The 19,129-nt window shown below is 40.7% G+C and overlaps 2 protein-coding genes, 1 long non-coding RNA gene and 1 pseudogene across 3 annotated transcripts in view; 2 read left to right on the top strand and 2 right to left on the bottom strand.

Moving 5' to 3' along the window:
- The window catches only part of LOC146450013 (DNA excision repair protein ERCC-6-like 2), a 28,810-nt pseudogene extending 9,788 nt beyond the window's left edge, over positions 1-19,022 (bottom strand).
- LOC146450006 (contactin-associated protein-like 2) overlaps positions 1-19,129 on the top strand; it is a 96,647-nt gene that overhangs the window by 60,597 nt on the left and 16,921 nt on the right. The window lies entirely within an intron of this gene.
- The window catches only part of LOC146450009 (uncharacterized), a 71,187-nt gene that overhangs the window by 45,476 nt on the left and 6,582 nt on the right, over positions 1-19,129 (bottom strand). The gene's annotated exons all lie outside the window — the stretch shown is intronic.
- On the top strand, positions 7,187-13,703 carry LOC146450014 (uncharacterized). Its single transcript, XM_085100899.1, has 3 exons — positions 7,187-7,659; positions 7,936-8,541; positions 12,363-13,703. Exons 1-3 carry the CDS (start codon positions 7,395-7,397, stop codon positions 13,502-13,504), a joined length of 2,013 nt encoding a protein of 670 aa, XP_084957025.1. The 5' UTR covers positions 7,187-7,394; the 3' UTR covers positions 13,505-13,703.

Here is a 19,129-nt window from a genome sequence, read left to right as displayed (position 1 = left end):
CATATAACGACAAAAGCACCTCATATAATGATGACAAATAAAGCACCGCATATAATGAAAAAACTACCTCATATATTGACAAAAGCACTGCATATAATGCGAAATGTACCGCATATAATTACAAAAGCACTGCATATCATGACAGAAGTACCGCATATAATGTACAAAGTACCCCATATAATGTAAAAAGCACCACATATAATGTGGAAAGTACCGCATATAATGGAAAATACACCACATATAATACAAAAAGCACCACATATAATGTAAAATACACCGCATATAACGGGAGAATTACACAGAAGACAGTGTTGGCGTTCCATACTACATTTGGTATTTCTGTGTCTACCTTCTCTCCTATTTATCCAGGAATACCGTAAACTGCCGCGGCTTATAAGCCCTGGGGCCCGTTTCTCGAAAGACCCGGTAACTTACCGGGCCCGATAAGTGTCTTTGGTGATAAATGTTTCTCAACAGCTAAGCCCAGATCGTCATTGTCTTAATGTTTTCTGGCGTTGTAAACATGGCCCTCGTTCCCTACATCTTGAAAACCATAACTGACATGACTTGTTCTGGTCAATATTCTTTGTACAGGACACACTCAGGACAGCAGAGGTACTATCTCGCTGGACCTTGTTCTGTCTCTGCGAGTAAACAAAACTATCATGCTCGCCGTTTTGTTTACAGTTCCTGACTGTTTCTCTGGTGTAATAATAATTCAACTTATTCATAGGTCTAAAACTGCGACGTTCAATAATCTAATTAGTTAATTACGTTCATCCTCACACAAAGAATATTTCAGGATCAAAAAGCGCAGCAAAATAACATTATTGATAACACGAGTATTGACCACTATCTTGGTTTCATTAAATTTGTCACGGTTTTTATTGTTATTACTTTTTCTCTTAAACGTTCAGAATTCTGTCGTTTTGTTGTTGTTGTTGTTGTCGTTGTTTGCGTGTGCTTTTTCACGTATATTTCACGCAAACGATGCAGTTCAACATAACAGTCGAAACTTTTAATCAGATTAATGTAGTTCAAATCTGCTTCGTTTAAACTATTTCTAGTTTAATTTATCCATGGTAGTGATAAAGAAAGAGGAAAAGAAATTTTCCAATTATTTGTTTTAACACAATAATATTCAGCCACAATAACGAATTGGACTCCGCATCAGAGCGAACGGATACTCTGGAATTTCCATCTATAAAAAGCAGCCGCAATATATATTGGTCAGTAACGCTACCGAACTTTCGATCCAAAGATTTTTCTATTGCAAATGAAAAATGCTTCCTTTTAAAAATGTCGCTTCATTTTGTTCTAATAGGAAAAACTATTTGTAACCGTGACAGTCTGTCACGCTATCTTTTTTGCGCTTCGATCGACAAATCTCAAGAAAATGCTGATAAATCTGCAGCCTAGCGGGTCATTTATTTTCATTTACCCAGAGCTTTGTTTTTATATTATGATAAATAGGTATAAAGTGAAGCCATAGAAAGTCATTATAGGGAAATCTAAGTTATCGCCCATGGGTAAAATTGGCAATGTTTTAGTGCTAAAATGTGGTTGCTGAAAATTTGCATTTATAGCATGTTCTTCTAAACCTATTTCGGACGTAAAAGTAACTTAGGTTTTAAATGTTTTCCCGCGAAACAGAAGAGGAAGACCTAATAAAGCAATAAATGTCATTTGAAGGTTAGTAACAGTCTGAAAATTGATACGCGAGCCGTCGAAAGTTAAGGAAAATTCCATCCCGCCAAAAGCGGACTTTGAGCTCAATTGAGACAAAATCTTTTTTTCGCATATTTACTCGAAAGGAAGCGGTATTTTGAAAAACTAACTACAGCTCAGTTTGTTTCTCATCAGCGACTACCTATGAGCAAAATATGAACGAAATCGATTTTTTGACTCGTGCCACCACTTGGTCGATATTTGTGGAAAGCCGCTCTTAATACACAGTCAATCAGTCAGGTCATAAGAATTAACCCAAAAATTAATAATGGGATAGTGTTTTGCTCTGACACCAAACTCTCAGGAAAAGCGAACAAAGACATCAATATTAATTAATTAGGAGAATTAGCTTTCACATTTTGGTAGTGAAAGGGTTAGTAAAAGTGTACAATACTTTGCAAATGATATTTAACAGAGAGTTCTCAGAAGATGGAACACATACATGTAGCTCATCTTTTTCATTTATCACAGTAAAAATTTTCCTTCAACCCAACAAATCTGCTATTAGAGCGGAACATTTTCACACAGTCCAGTCGCGCAGGATCGAAAAAAATAAGATGGCGCGTAGGAAAAATTGATCGCTCCTAAACTTTCCGAAACTTCTGCAAAGTTTCCTAACGCTTAAAAAGATCCTAGCTATATTTTTATTTGCCATTCTGATACGGGGAGACGTCTAAACACTGCTATTTTTATCCAAATCTCTAGAACAAAGCGAAGACAACTATATCCGCCTCTCTGGCCGCCATATTTGTTTATAAAATTTAAGTTTGCGCGTGTGTAAGAAGAATCTGGGTACTAGCGCAAAGATCAACCAATCAGACAATTGTCTCCCTTGCTGGCCAGGCTATAAACCAATGGAAAACGTCTAAGCTGCCCAGTTACGTTACTGTACTCCGTTCACGTACTGAGTATCAACAACACGGTGACCATCCCCGTCCCCACCCCTCACGGGGTCCCTTACCTCGTTCTCTAAGCAGTCTTCTCGATTCTTCTCGTGCACAATTTTGTAGTTTGTGACTCTATACCCCGCCTCCAGTTTCTGTGTTCTCTTGACGATGTCCTTGGCCAGGCTGGCACCTTCCCCGCGGTATGAGAACTAATTTTCAAGTCCAAACAGCTCGCCTTTTCTATCCTTGTCTCCTTCCACTCTAGTGAAATACCTTCTCTCGTTACTTCCTTTAATAGCAACGTTGGCCAGTTGCTGTGAGAAAACCAAGGAAAAATGAAATCTCACCATAATGGAAATTCAGCGAGACTGATGTGGTGTTTGTGTAAGCAAGAGTCTTAAATAAAGAGAAAGCTGACCTAGATTCTGAGTAATACAACATTTATTTATAGGGGATTGTTCAAGAGGAGGAGCATAATTTCCTAAATATAACAAAGATAGTATCAAAGAATATTTAGTAAAGATATTACAAGGTAAACAACGGGACATCAGTTAACCTGTTTGTAAACTTGTCTGAGGGAAATCATTTCTTCAATTGTTCCTGAGGATATCAAACGATACACTCGAACGTCCCGTCTTTGGCCGATACGATATGCCCTGAAAAAAAAATAAAAAAAATAAAAAAAAAAAACATTTAAACGTAGGCCATTAGCTGTATAAAAACAATCCAAATCAAAGCGATCTTTTATAAAACACTTAACAATACCTCAATAAAAAACGCAAAACTGAGAGAACAGCGATAACCGGTTTTACAAAGAAACGAAACGTTTTTGACAATACTCGCTTTACAGTGAGTCGAAAATGTTTGTTTTGATGTGAAATTGTATAAGTGCTTTTTTTTCTTTAATAATTGTGTTTTATATCCAAAAGAGCTACCGTAACTTACCTTGTCAAGAGAGTTGATAACTAAAGGTAATTTGGGCACTATTAGGAGATTCGAGTGCTGACGTTTCGAACGTTAGCTTTAATTCAGGGCGAATCAAAGACGAAGGGCTAACGCTCGAAACGTCAGCAATCGAATCTCTTTTCTTACCCTATCAAATTAAACATACTTTAAAAAGTGGCCACTCTCTGTTTCTTTTTTTTACTTTTTTATGCGTTTACTTCTGTGTAACGGAACACCGGTCTTTATATAAGCTGATCTAAACGAGCTACGTTAATTATAGGACCACACATCAGGCCCCAGTTGTTCAAAGGGTGGATAACGCGCTACCCAAGGGATAAAGTTTGTTGGTTGGAGAACATTTTATTCGCTCGATAGCGATTTATCCTCTGGATAGAGTTATACACTCTTTGAACAACCGGGAACAGAATTATCGAGGTTGAAGTCTTGCACAAGTAAATGGTAATTTCAGTGGCACAACCGCAGAGTGGCTTTTCGTCCACTGTTTCCAGGTCGAATTTGAATTTGAAAATGTTGGTTTTTGCAGAGTGAGGAAACCAGAGACAGTACCCGGAGAAAAACCCTCGGAGCAGGGACGAGAACCAATATCAATTTCGTGGATTTCGAGAAGGCGTTTGACTCAGTGCACAGAAATGGCCTATGGACGATAATGAGCCAGTATGGTATCCCACAGATCATCAACATAGTTAAAGCGCTGTACGATGGCTTTGAATGTGCTGTTGTCGAGGAAGAGGCAACCTCAGAATGGTTTGAGCTAACGTCTGGTGTCAAACAAGGATGTACAATGTCTGGCTTTCTTTTTCTGCTCATTATAGACTGGGTAATGAGGCATACTGTGAAGGAAGAGGGAACCGGACTGAGGTGGAAATTTACATCAAAACTTGAGGACCTTGACTTTGCGGACGATGTGGCTTTAATTTCCTCAACGCAAAGACACGTGCAGGTGAAAACAAACAGGCTGGTAGAGTATGCAGAAAGGGCAGGCCTTCGGGTAAATGTCGGGAAGTGCAAAGTCATGAGAGTAAATGCGAGGAATAACGAAGCCATCACAGTGAATGGTGTGGCGTTGGAAGATGTAGAAAAGTTTACTTACCTGGGCGCCACAGTATGTAAACAAGGGGGTGGCGAAGAGGACATCAAGGCTAGGCTAGGGAAAGCGAGAGGAGCGTTTGTGAAGCTTAACCAAGTATGGAGCTCCAGCAGTGTGTCGAGGAGGACAAAGATCAGGCTATACAAAGCATTGGTCAAACCAGTTCTCATGTATAGTTGCGAAACATGGAAAATGAACGAAAGTGATTCCAAGAAAATCGATGTGTTTGAGAACCGATGCCTGAGAAGGGTAATGAAGATTAAATGGCAAGATAAGATCAGTAATAGAGAGCTACTGGAAAGGGCTAACGTGGAGAAGTTGAGTGAAGAGGTAACAAGAAGGAGATGGAGATTCATTGGACACATCCTCAGACAACAACCTGACAATGATTGTGTTACAGCCCTAACATGGACCCCAGAGGGAAGGAGAAAGAGAGGCCGGCCAAAAACAACTTGGCGGCACACGGTAGAAAAAGAGAGGTCCAAAGCAGGGTGGCAGTCCTGGAGTGAGGTGTGCACTGCAGCGCAAGACAGGAATCGATGGAAAGCCCATGTGGAGGCCATATGCGCCACCTTGGCACCAGGGGACAAGAAGAGGAAGAAGACAAGGCGTGTTCTGTCAGCAGGTTTGGTTCGTCCGTCCAACCGGCTATACACCAGTCCTTTACTGATCATAAATTCTTCTAGAATATCGACAAGCTGGAAAAAAAGTAAATGATACTGATGGCTAAGTTAATCGCTTGTCTCACGATTGCGTCACTTAAATGGTTGGCGACGTTTCGTCCACTTTACTACAGGTCTTGTTTAGAAGATGTTACAATACGTTATCAAATAACACTAGTAATAATCAAAGATTAGGGAGTGCGTTCGATGATCTCAATCGCATGACATGATGTCATCCGCCCCTGCAAAATCTGCGGGGGATGCCAGATACGCGCCCCAAGATCCATTCACACAATCAACGTTGTCCCATACAATCTCGACTCCAGTCTGTATTAGGAGTGCGTCCTGTCTACGTCGAACGCAATGAAATATAAAACATAAAATAAGTAGATGGTAATTTCAGTGGCACAACCGCAGAGTGGCTTTTCGTGCACTGTTTCCAGGTCGAATTTGAATTTGAAAATTAAATATTGGTTTTTTGGCGAAGTGAGGAAACTGGAGACAGTACCCGGAGAAAAACCCTCGGAGCAGGGACGAGAACCAACAACAAACTAAGCCCACAAATGACGTCAACTCCGGGAATCGAGCCCAGGCCACATTGGTGGGAGGCAAGTGCTCTCACCACTGCGCCATCCCTAGTCCCACAATATTTTTGATCTTTCATTAATTTTCCCTTAAAAGAACTGGAAAAAATAAAACAGATTCGTGAATATCCAGACGTTTTTCCTAGCTTTTCGCTAAATTAAAAATTTTACTGCCATATCATATCAAATCCACAAATACCTGACCACTCGTCAAGTTTTATACGCCGCGCTATGTTAAACAGCTAGCCTTCAACCTCAAATGCTTTATATAGTTGCTTTGATATACAAACCTGTGTTGATCGTGAAAATAGAAGTACTTTGTTGATTTCCTCGTGAAACATTCCCATTAGTTTTTCTAGTACTTTCATTTTGCCACAGTACTTTGGATCAGACAGCAATTCAAACGACGACAACTCCGTGCAACCTGAAAAACGGGATATCTGGCAAACACGTGTAAACAAAGATCTTGAGCCTGAGGGAAAAAACAAAGATTCAAAGAAACTCGATGAATTAATGTTAATTTCAGAGCTATGTTCGTATTTTAGATTGGTACGATAAGTTCAAATAATATTGTTTTGTAAATTAATTGTAAACCGCCTATTTTGTTTGACCGCTGGAACCTACCTTTTCTTGTTGGTCCAGTGTTTGTTTAACAGTGGGCGCCAATAATGCGGCGTGATTGGCCACTTTTAGAAGCGGCTGAAACAATCTCATGGTTACAGTCTTGATGTCTTCATCATCAGAGCTGAGCTGTTAAGAAAACAACAGATACTAAGAATCACTACACTTCAAAGAACGCAATCTACGGATCCAAAACTTATAACCACCTACGCACAGCATAACAAACCGCACCACAAGTTCAAGTTCTAAAGAAACTGTGGTGCTGCGTCGGTGGGGAGAAGAAACGAATGTTTAGTTTAACAACAGAGTTGATAACTAAAGGCAAATTGGGGGAACAAGAATTCAATTTTTAGGATATCATCCACAGTCTCAAAAGTAAGAACCACCGTTTGCAGCACGATAAATGGAAACTCAAACTGAAAAACTATCAGATGGATGACCTTTTCAAAATACTGTAAAGGGAATAAGCCGCCCGCATCAGTCCTTAACCCTTCAAACTACTGAATGGGATATCACCGTTCATAAATGACAAATTACCTTTGTATTTCAACAGATATTTTACAGCGACGTGATAAAAGCGTAATTCGACAGTTGTTTTCTTTCTTAGTGAACTCGTTTAACCTCAGTAAAATGATATACTTCCCGTGCCAATGAATCTACAGAACAAACCGAAACACGATCTGATATATATTGTGGATTCTTAGAAGTTAATCAGTGAACCTCACACGAAAGGAAACGACAAACATATCCTAAGCACGAACTACACCACAGTGAACTGGTCTGCAGGCCGGCAAAGAAGACAAAAAAGTCCTCAGAAAATATTTCAATTGCGAAGTTTTCCGTGGCAGTCGCGACAACAATGAAAAAACAAGATCAAGACGAGAAGCGTACAGACAGATTCCGCAGCTTGTGTTTCATGCCTGGCTTGCTGTTGTCTGTTGTGTGTTGTATCGCACTTATTCACGTGGAACTCAGAATACAAGAACATCATCGACTGATATCACACTCAGTAACAACATGCGATCAGTTAGAGACACAAATCCTTCGTAAAGTACAACAGAATTGCGAAAGATGGCAAGATGATCAAGGCAGCCATTCACAAGGTCATTGGCAGGAAACAAGAGGTAACAGTTTGGCTCCTGTCGTTGACATTTTTAAAACATTTTAATTTCACAATGTATCGGTACTCTTGTCTGTCTTTGAACTCAATTTCCTTCAGACAGTTATGCCAAAAAAATTTAAGTCAAAATTTAAGCTTTCTCGATCTACCTCAAAAAAGAACTCAGAGAATAGTGGCTCTCAGCCAAGACAGACAGACATTTATCATTTTATCATTCTTTAACTCTTTCCGTATCGCAAGTTCGTTTACACCGTTTAATATTAATTTTTAAATTTTCAAGGTGATAAAGCCATCTGGTCAAGACAAAAACGCGCTTCACCTGATGATTCACAGCAATCTGTCCAAACAGTTTCTGAAGTAAAACTGCTGATCAAACAAGAGCTTCGTCTGCTGCAAAACCAAATCTGTGCCAGAGATGAAACGCCCTGCCGCTCAGGACCAAAGGGTAACGCAGGACGACGGGGAAGACCAGGTCCCCCTGGGAAACATGGACCGGTAGGGCCTCAAGGGACAATGGGTATAAAAGGGGATCTCGGAGTGCCGGGTGAACCTGGTCCCGCGGGACCAAGGGGCCCACCGGGGATGAAAGGCGCCAAAGGTGAGCCGGGCCAGTCCATCTCCGCTCCCTCTCTGGTTCAGCGTCCAGTTGGAACGAGAGCAAATGAAAGTGAAACAGCCATCTTGAAATGTACAGCACATGGTAATCCACCTCCAAGGGTCACGTGGTCTAAACTGAATTCTTCACTTCCGGCCGGACGTCACGTGATTGAGCCTAGTGGCGCTCTGACTATGAAGGACGTTAGACCTGAAGACGACGGAGTTTACAGATGCAGAGCTGAAAACTTGTTGGGAAGCGTAAACGCCACAGCGAAACTAACTGTTCAGTGTAAGTTGTTGAATATGCTTTTTTCGCGTTTTAGCCATTTCTGTCAAACCCACCCTTTTTATCCCAAGCCCCGTTTTGCGTGACATTTTCTTGGATCTAGTTTTGAAGGGCTGTTTATTGCGGTATAATTACTGTGGCAACATGTGGCGATCGTCTTACACTTTGTTGTTGTTGTTGCATGCATGGCGGATAAAGGAGAATTTGCATCAAAGGGAGATATGCCTACAAAGCCAGTTAAAGGAAGAAAAAGCAAAGAGGAAAGCGCTAACGACTTTCGTAGGTTTTGGGGTGTCAATCTGTAGATAAAATTCGGTTACTTTCAGAAAAGTACCAAATTCGTTTCCACGGAAAATTTATTTAAACCTTCAGGTCGCGCGAAGTGTGAAGGCAAGACATTAACAGAACTTTGCTCAGAAATTGGCCTGAACATTGTGGAGTCTACTGTTTTATCGAGTCGAGTTTGTCACTTTTGTGGTAGGAAAATATTCAAAGAAGTCGAACTTGTCCGGTTCATTCGTTGCGGCCTAGAAAGAAATTTGGAAGTTCCGTTCTGTTCTTCGGATCACGATACGTAAGTAAGGATTAAACGTCTTCTTCTGTCGTCTGTGTATTCGCCGGACAGGAGTCCTCAAGCGAAAAGAATTTATACAAGGACCGTTCTACCCCTAAGAAATCATTGAATTACTTAGAATCGACTCCTTCAAATGCAACGAACAAAGAAAACACGCTGTTATTTTTACCGCATGGTTTGTCATACTCATTAGCAAAGCAAAGTGTCCCTTGGGAAATATACGAGGGATCATCTAACATTTGATTGACGTATGTACTTCTCTCGACCAAGCCGTTTTTCCCGCACACTGGTGTGCGGACTATTCAAAAACCCATGGTTTTCGTGCAGGCGGTATTTCAAAGTGCCCCTCCCCATTCTCCTCGCGGCTTTGCCGCTTGCTTCTAGCGGCTCGCGCGCGCCTACAATACCGAGCTTAAAGCCCGCCGCACACGTGAGGAAAGAGCTGAGCTATCTGCCTCGCGAGGCATTTTGCTCAGCTCTTTCCTCACGTGTGCGGCGGGCTTAAGATCCGACGACGGCGAGTGTCTATGACGGCGGGCGGAAGTAAAAAAAGTTGCCAAATAACGCGTCTAAAACGTGAGTAAAATAATCCCATTTTAGGTCTTATTCGGCGAAATTCTTTGATACTTTCGATAGTTAAAGGTTTTTCAATCTTAGTGGATCGTTTTATTTGAGTATTTCATGAAGAGAAAAAGATTTTTAAAGGATTAATCTCCGTTTCATTTTGTCGATGTTGGCGGGCTGTCGATGACCACATGGAAAGCCGCTGTGGCTCTGTCACGAAGCCGCCAATTGCAAACCACAACCAGTAAGTTTTCTTTTTTTCTTGATGTACTGTTAGGAATATGTATTAAAGTCAATCATTAAATACCCTGTTTGAATTCTGTTGTGTTGTGGCTAAATTAGACGAGTCGTCCTTCATCGAAATAACGAGTCAACATTCAACATTAATCTCGGCTCAGTTTGTTGACAACAGAAAGTCGAGCTTGTTTTGATCCAGATCCATCCGACAGTTTTGAATTAACAAGGAAAAAGGCGAAGGAATCATCGCAGAACCAAGTTTTGGTCTATGCAACATTTAATGAAGAAGATACAATATTTCAACTATATTCCATTAAGTCATAACCACGACATGATTATGGCTCTGGAATGGTGCGATGATTTAACGAATTGTTTTTTTTTTTACAAGTTTGTTTTAAAGTCTGGTTTGGAATTGTCTGTACGCATATTTACATGTTGTCTTGTTACCTGCATTGAAAATATGTAATTTTAAATGGCAGAATCTTTATGGAATGGGTTGAGGAAAAAGAAAAATCTGGATTTTTTCGACTTATTTTAATCGTACAAGAGAAGAAATCCGCCCTCTGAAATTTCTCCGTCATCGAAGCTTTCAAGGAGAGGGCCACGAGCCGATCTAAACGAAGCTATAACTACAATAAAGATTATTGAACCCTTTCTTCAACTCGTAGCCGTCCTCCGGTCGGTTTCTTAAGGTTTACTTTTCACGCCATACGACGGCGGCCTCTCCCCAGTTTTCCACGGTCATAGCTGCCGTCGCAGACACCCGCCGTCGTCGGATCTTAAAATACCGCCAGCTACGGAGGCTACGTTAGAATAAAACGTCGTGTTCAAATAATGTCGCAAGCTCGGTTAGATCAACAAACTTAACTGTTTTATCAAAGGAGCCAGGTAAAAAGACTCAGTTATAGCTGTTAAAGTTTCAAAGGTAAGCTGTTAATTTGCCGTTCTTCAGCTCCGCGTTTCAACATTTTACATTTCCAAGTTGTTTCATCTACGAGGAGACTTAATCCAGCCAGCTGAAACAATGCAAAATAAGAACTCTTCTTCTGCAGACGACGAACACTCAGGTACAAAGAAATATAAGTTTATAATTTGCTGAAACTGCATAGAATGATATATGTCAGGTAAGGCACGTAGGGCCAGCTGCGATGCCGCAGTTTGAAACGTGTGGTAGAGAGATTCACCCTGAATTTATTCATAATTTCCTCCCTCGCTAAGATGCTTACATATTTCCTTCGTGGTTTTCGTTGTTTGGCGTTTTCTTGAACTCTCTACCGGGTTTGTTCACCGTGCCCCTTACGAGATTGACAGACCTTCTGAGCAGACGTAGCTTTATGCTGTTTCTTAATTATTTTTTTGGTAAGCTCACTAAAATACGTGCGTAAGGTTTTTAATAATTACTTAACATTAAGTGATAAGAAGGGAAGCTCGTCGCTTCTCACTCGTTTCGAAAAGATCAGCGTTTTAAGTTTGCATTAAAATATCAAAAAATCGAACCATATAAACACCTATGACTATAAACAAAAGAGCTGTCCACTCGGTCGTTCAACTGTTCATCTCGTTTCGCTGGTTCGTTTACTCGGTTTTTCGTTCGTTCGTTTTTGCCGGCGAGCGCTCGGTGGACCGTTTGTTCGTTAACTCGATCATTCAGCCATCCGTTCACCCGCTTGGATGCATATGTTCGTTCGCTCGGGCTTCGGTTTGTTCGTTTGTTTGCCTGGTTTGTTCAGCTGTTCCTCCGCTTGCCCAGTTCTTTTTGCTATCCATGGGCATAAGCATGTTATAAAGAATAGTAATTTAACCATTTAAATGAAAACATTACGAAGAAGCCCTCAATTAAAAAAACAACCGTGTAATTGGCATTTGGTGCTGTTCTTTCGGTCGTGCGGTCATATCAATACAATGTCTATGTGCACAGAGGACTGAAAATTAAAACTCTAATAAAAGGTACGCACTAATAGCCCATTCTCAAACTAATTACAACCGTGCAATTGGCTTCTTATGCTGATCTTTCGGTTATGGGGCTGGGTCGACTTTCCGTCATGTGGTTTGTTCATTTTGGCTGGTATACATGGGGTTTTTGTCTGATTATTCAGTTAGTCTCTCAATGGCCCTATTGGTTTCGGCCTTATGTTCACTCCTCTCTCCGTCTGTCTGTCCCTTCCCATATAAATCCGTATGGTTCAGCTATCTTCACTAGTGCTACTAGTGACACGGTTTTCTACACACAAAATTAACTTTTTATATGGGCTTAATCCTAAAAGTTTAAAAGCTATATTTAAACATCAGAAGTTTTCCCTTCATGTTTTAATATTAAAGCTGCAATGCTATAGAGAGAGACTTCATCTTTCTCCACCGATCTGGCACACAAAAAGCATAGCGCGTGTGCTCAGTGAAGGAACCTTATCATGAATCTAATCATACTATGTTCTTTGTCCACTTTCCACAGTTGCTCCCCAGATTTTGTTGTCATCCAAAGCACTGTTAGCAGAAGAAGAACAAAACGTCACCATCGCCTGCACTGTTACTGGTCAGCCGCAACCTAGTATCACATGGTCCAAGGCAGTTGGTGGTTTACCAATATATAGAACGGAAGTAAGAAACGGAAACCTAACGATCAACAAAGTTGAAAAGAAAGACAGAGGAACGTACATCTGTAAGGCGGAGAATATTTTGGGATCAACAACAGTCTTGGCTCAACTAACGGTATTTTCTCGTCTGCGATTCAAAGTCCCCCCTCCTAAAGATGTGACTCCTGTGATTGGTTCAACTGTCCGTCTGTTGTGTGTGGCCGAGAGTGACCTGAGAACTACAATCAAATGGACAAAGGATGGCAAGTCTTCACTTCCTGTAGACTCGCATGTGTTATTTAATGGAACACTACTTCTTCAAAACATCAAGAAATCTCACGAGGGATATTACACCTGTAGAGCGTCTAATGCACTGACAACAGTAGAAGCTAAAGTCAAAATCAATTCTCCAGTTGTTACTTCCTGTTCTGTGATAAGGAAATACGTCAGCAGTGTAAGCGGAAGTTACGTCATTGATTCAGATGGCTCAGGAAGTCTGGCACCATTTACAGTGTACTGCGATATGACTGACAAGAAAGGAGTTGGAGTGACAGTCATCAGTCACGACAGTGAAAGCAGAACGTACCTGAAAGGATATTGGAATCCAGGTAGCTACTCACGTGATATTCGTTACAGAGGAGCGAGTCTGTCTCAGCTGGCGAGTCTCACCAGAGTCTCTTCACACTGTGAACAGTTCATCAAGTACGAGTGCTATCGTTCGGTTTTACTTTACAAGAACAATCCATATGGATGGTGGGTGTCACGTGATTCTACAAAGATGACGTACTGGGGCGGAGCATCTGTTAGTGGTAAGTGCGCATGCGGGATGACCAATTCATGTGCAGACTCCTCCTATGGTTGTAACTGTGATAAGAATGACTATGTATGGCGTGAAGACAGCGGTCTCCTCACTGACAAGACACGTCTTCCAGTCAAACAGCTCAGGTTTGGGGATACTGGTTATGGGTCCGACAAAGGTTACCACACGTTAGGAAAATTGAAGTGCTATGGCATAGTATAAATAGACGTTGTAACGTTATTTCCAGAATATTTTTTTAAAAAGTTGGAACGAGAAAGGTGATCTTTTTTAGCTGATCATTAATATATACAAATAATATGGAACAAGAGTTATATGTAGCAAGTTTAACACAGATACAACGTAAAAAAATAGGAATTTAAAGATAAGGAAATTTGGAAATGTTGGTTTTGAGGATAGGGAAAAGTTGTGTTGAGGTTGTTACGACAGAGCTAACAAAAAGCTCGATCACCTTCGCTGACCCCTAATTGCGAACATTCGAGTTCGTAGTTAGTTGAGCGCTAGCTGAGATTCAGTTGTAGAAGAGCAGTTGCCGTCACTAGCAGTAGAGCAAAACAAGCAAAGAAGAAAAGAAAATGTAACTCAGCGTTACAGCCGGCTAACATTGTCAGGCGGACCGTTTTGACCGGGATTTTGCACAAAAGGCTCGTGAAGCCCACTTAACTGACAAGGCCAAACTGCATTAGTGGCATTTAATCCATCTAGCTATTAACCTGTAAGCTTCAGTTTGTTATATTTTCAAACTTTTATAACGTGTTACCTCATGCTATCCTTGTAGTCCCGAAGGATTGTTTTCCAAACTAAAAGATGAAAAGATCTGACATTTTTTATACATACATGTATATATCCAGCTGTTTTGTTTTCGTCTTGTCATTCACGTCGTAAGGATTTGTCTTGCCATCTCGTTTTATTATCTCGAGTATTTTACTGATCCAGGTTTGCAAAAGATCCGGCATCTTTCAACGTCTTGTTGATAATCGTTTTAAGAACAGTTTCTTGCCGGCCATGTTATTTAGAAAGTGTAACCGCTAGATTTGATATTTTGAGTTTTTATACCTAGTTGTTAACATGCTATAGTAAACCAATCCCTTACTAGTGATATCACTTTTGAACATTTGTAAAATTTACCGCAATCCACTTTTTTAGTGCGATCGGTATTTTTCGTTAATAAACCATAAACCGTTGCTGTGGTCGTGCCAAATTTAGAGTTTTGAATTTCATTTGGTGGACAATCCGCTTCACATTATTTTTATTCTACTGTACTTACCATGTAACAACATTTGCCCCTGTCCACCCCACTGCCACAGTTACAGGGAAAGTTCTTTTTTCTGATCGATTCCACATCCGGGTTCTGAAGGAAAGTCTGGTACACGTCTTTTTGGAATGACGTCAGCGGACAAAACACCACCAACTCATCTGGAAAGAGAGAAAAGTAAACCTAAACTTCGACAATCACGTTTGAAGGCCACCTTAGCTGTAATGAACGTACCTTTGCTAGGCAACTGACTTGCTATCAAGTCTTTCGTCCGTCGATCGGAAGAAAGAATTTTTCCAATTTTATCTTGAGGATCTTACGATTCTACAAAACAGTAACAAAAAAAAATCCCAAGACTTAGAAACAGCATTCACTGGACAATAGCTTCTTGCAGAGCGGTGTAATTCTGGATAGACCGCCCTCGAAAGCGTACGAGTAGAAAATCGAAAATAGAAAAGAAGGAAAAAAATACCTTCTTTGCTTTGATTAATCCAAAGCAGTTATTGTTATTTAAATTATTTTTCTCACAAGTCGCCACTTGTAGGATTTCTAAGGGAATTTAGAGCGTATAAAATGGTATTTTAATTGAATATATAGCCTTCATAGTTACAAAAGCCGGAGTTCATATGCCAGCCGCGTTGGCTGCCTTTGCTCACGTGCAACTAAAACAATCATTTAATACAACCGGTCTACATTAAAGGATTTATTTATCACCTTCTCTTGACACTAAGAGCTTTAGCGGCGATAGTTATCTGAGCTTTGCGATCTTTGAGACGATGAACTTCATCCATGATTATCGCCAACCATTTGACTTTGCCGTTCAGATCATCCCGAGGAGCGAAAATAAATGAAAAAAGATACATATGTCTATAATTAAAAATATGGGTTAAAAGACCGCGAACCAAAATGCTGTTGGTATACGCAGGATCTGTGAACGATTTAATCAGCCAGAAATAAACATACAAGCAACTGCTCCCATAATACATGTTTGACGAAGATGTATTAGATATATATTAACCCTTCGCATACTAACAACGCATATATGCGTCGAAAACACCGTTCTGGCTTCTATGAATTGCTTCTTGTTTAACTTAAGCTACAACGTCATGATAATGTGTGAATGACACCAGCTGATGTATATTTCCATCATCAAACCCAGCAAATCGACTACGCCTCCCGATTTTCGCTGCATATCACCGTTCGTTTGGCAACAAAGTCCTAAATGCCAATTGTTCGGCCAAATAATAACATCAAAAATTACACTTATTTATCGTCAATTTTAATCCAAATAATTTGTTCAAAATTGAAAAGTCTATATTTACAGCAAACCTCAAGGTCAGACCTTGGTATCTGACTGGAAGTTTTCCTCTCAACGCTTTCCGAGGGCTATACTTCAGCCATTTTATCAGACCCAGTCTTGCGTATCTCACGTTGCCTCGTTTACGCCCGAAGAGAATTCTGGGTAATTCAGCCATAGCGCGAGCGTAGAACTCCTGCTCTTTCCATTTCATAGTTTTTTTATAAGTGTCGAGCCACCCAGTACCACCAGCAAAATTTCGAATCCATTGAATATTTTACTACTCCAAACTCGCCCAAATAGCCTTGGCAGGTCCTGGAATCCATCCACAAAACGGCCAGAGAGGCAACTTCACTCGTGGGCCTCCATGTCTGCTACACAGCATGTTTGGCGACTCAGTCAGCATGAAATCACCTCTCACCTCTGTTTTCTTTCAGAGGATTGCCTCTACCCACATTCCAGCTTGATGATGCCAGAATGGGGGTTTCTGCAGAGGAAAATGGCTCGAAAAACACTTATAAAGCGATGATTTTACCAGATTCGTGCTCGTGCACTCGCTCGAAACAAACAACAACCGTCACTTGCATCACGTGACAATTTAGCCTGAGCCCACAGTTTCTTAAGACCGCAGATATTTTTATTTCATCTCCATTTATGGAGAAATTAAGTGGCTCAGACTATTTATTGCCAAAAAGTCATTGAAAAAAATACCACACACCTAGGATTTAAAGGGTTAAGTAACTGAAGTAGGCAAAGCTGACACTGTGAGGAAAACTTAACACGACAACGACACCATAGCTCTGACGTTGGTAAACATCTGAATTTAAGTCCATCCGGAGTCATCACCACGTTTAGTAGACAACTGACCTCACGTTAGTTGAACACTCTACTTCTTCCTGCTACACCGTGCTGACGAGAGCCAAGCAGCTCGAAACAGCTGTCCACGGTTACATCTTTTACTCTCGGGTTCGTCTCTATCATGTCGCTGCCGTGTTAAATTTTCTACGCAGTATCGACCTTGCTCACTTCAGTTACTTGTATGTATAGAATACTTCTTCTTCAAACATGTATTACACGAACAAAAAAGAAAATTCATGTCAACAGTCTTATATTTCGAGTATTCTCTTATTTCCCTCTGGGGTAGCAAAGCCGACGAAACGCGCGCACGCGAAAATTGGCACATGCGAGGAGACACGAAGCGCTAGGAGGCGATTTTCGCGCGCGTTCCATATTTCGGTTGCTCTCTCTTTGGGGGTCGTAACTTATAGCCCACTTTGAAAATGAGTGATGGCCTGGATCGAGAGTAACTGCCCAAGTGATTGTGGGATTGTTTGGGGGGACGATAATAATAGCCAACGTCTCCCAAACTTTCCCACAATCGCTTGGGCAGTACTCTCGACCGAGGCCATCACTTTCTTTCAAAGTTGGCTATTTACCTATTTTTGTTCTTATTAGCTTTTGTGGTATAACTCACCAAATGATTTCTCATAGTCTCGTAAGTGGTAAGTACTACATCCAGTCGTCTTCTGGTGCCACGGCAAGAGTAGTCCTTCTTGATTTCCGCAAGGCCTTTGACCTTATCGATCACAGTATTCTTGTTCAAAAACTAACAAAATATGATATTCCGAGTCAAGTCAAAGGTTGGATCGTTGACTTCCTGATGGACCGGAAACAAAGAGTTAAACTTGCTCAGGATTGTCACTCTGAATGGCGCTCTGTGCCATCCGGTGTCCCCCAGGGAACAAAATTAGGCCCCTGGTTATTTCTTGTCATGATTAATGAATTGGACACACCATTTGACATGTGGAAATACGTGGATGATACATCTTGTTCCGAAATAGTTACAAAGGGTAGTGAGAGCAAACTCCAAGAAGCTGTGGATGACCTTTCGAGACAAGCGAGTCTCGATGGGTTCCAACTGAATGAGGCCAAGTGCAAAGAACTTCGAATTGGATTCCCCAATAGCAACCACGATTTTGAACCCCTAGTCCTAAATGGCAAACCCCGTGAATTAGTCACCAGGGCCAAATTGCTATTTTTAGCCATGTCTATAAGATGTAGATATTTTCTCATTTCCTCTTTGTCATTATATTTTTAGCCACGTCTATAAGATGTAGATAGTTTTCTTATTTTCTCTTTGTTATTATTAGAATTTGTAAATATCCCGTAATTCAGCTTATGGCTGCAATGGTGTTTATAATAAAGTATCTATCTATCTATTTATCTATAGTGTCCTTTCTGGCGTTACCATGAAAGAGCCCCGTCTTAAAATGCCCCCAGGTCTCTAATTCTTCCTTCCAGTTGTACATCACAGAGCCTGGAGTGACTATCACAAAGGTGCCGGTCTCTTTGCGGCTAACGTCTTCTTTCTGAAAGAAAAAAAAAAAAAAATACGTTAGTGCTTTCAAAGAACGCATGAAATGGTTGATTAACTTCGCAAGTAGGACACCAGGCTAGGCTGAGAACTGCAAGGGATCGTAAACATAGGCGATCATTTTTTTAAAAGTGTTTTTAGACAGCCATAGTGTTTTTTGGCGGCAGTTTCAGGATCTCTGCGCTAACGTTTCCGATTTCCGTCGTAATTATACCGTGTTTTTTTTTAACCTTTACAGGATTTTAACTTTGTTCCGATGAAACTTGAACACAGGGATTGTGAGTATAAGGCAGGCTTAGTATACCGATTCTAACATAGTGTGGGCTCTAATCTGGTCGCATGCAAAATGCCCGAAAATTCAGCAATTGCAGTAGTTTATACAGAAGTTAAGAAATGACAGAAGGCTTCCGTGTGGTGTAAACCGGCCCTTCATCACACTGGCTAACGACCGATTTAGTACATGTAGATTAACACCTTCCAACATTCGTGAGTGAAATTAATACATCAAAGTTTCATCCCTAAAGTGCGAGGAATACCAAAGCTCTATGAAGATGATCTGATGAACACTAAAAAATATCCATTCAACAAAAAGGTCCCAGCACCGCTGAGTCCTTTGGCTTGTTTTGCTCGTTGAAATGGATACAGATAATCTTTATTTACTGACCTGTTTTACTTTGGTTTTTCTATCCATGAATTTGCAGAATATGTCAGCTTTTGTTCCAGTTTTTCCCAAAACGGCAGCAATGAAAGAAATAACCTGAAACAGCCGAACAAAATGTATTTGGTTCAAAGTCATTTCGTTCACAATAAATTCGCCCCATACCTTTAGCTGTTTCTCTCCCCACATAAAAAAAAAAATTGGCCCTGGCCCGCGACAAACTCAATTAAAAAGTTTCAAAAACA

The sequence above is a fragment of the Pavona decussata genome, unplaced genomic scaffold (genome assembly GCF_977016875.1).
Source record: "Pavona decussata unplaced genomic scaffold, jaPavDecu1.1 SCAFFOLD_516, whole genome shotgun sequence".
Taxonomy (NCBI): domain Eukaryota; kingdom Metazoa; phylum Cnidaria; class Anthozoa; order Scleractinia; family Agariciidae; genus Pavona; species Pavona decussata.
Note: the sequence above shows the minus strand (reverse complement) of the source record. Positions and strands in the feature narration are given on the sequence as shown.

Excerpts from the sequence above, each read along its gene's own strand:
- LOC146450014 (XM_085100899.1), top strand. The coding sequence starts at position 7,395 with ATGAAAAAACAAGATCAAGACGAGAAGCGTACAGACAGATTCCGCAGC. Across the intron at positions 7,660-7,935 it reads TCATTGGCAGGAAACAAGAG|GTGATAAAGCCATCTGGTCA; the intron begins GTAACAGTTTGG and ends TAAATTTTCAAG. Across the intron at positions 8,542-12,362 it reads AGCGAAACTAACTGTTCAGT|TTGCTCCCCAGATTTTGTTG; the intron begins GTAAGTTGTTGA and ends CACTTTCCACAG.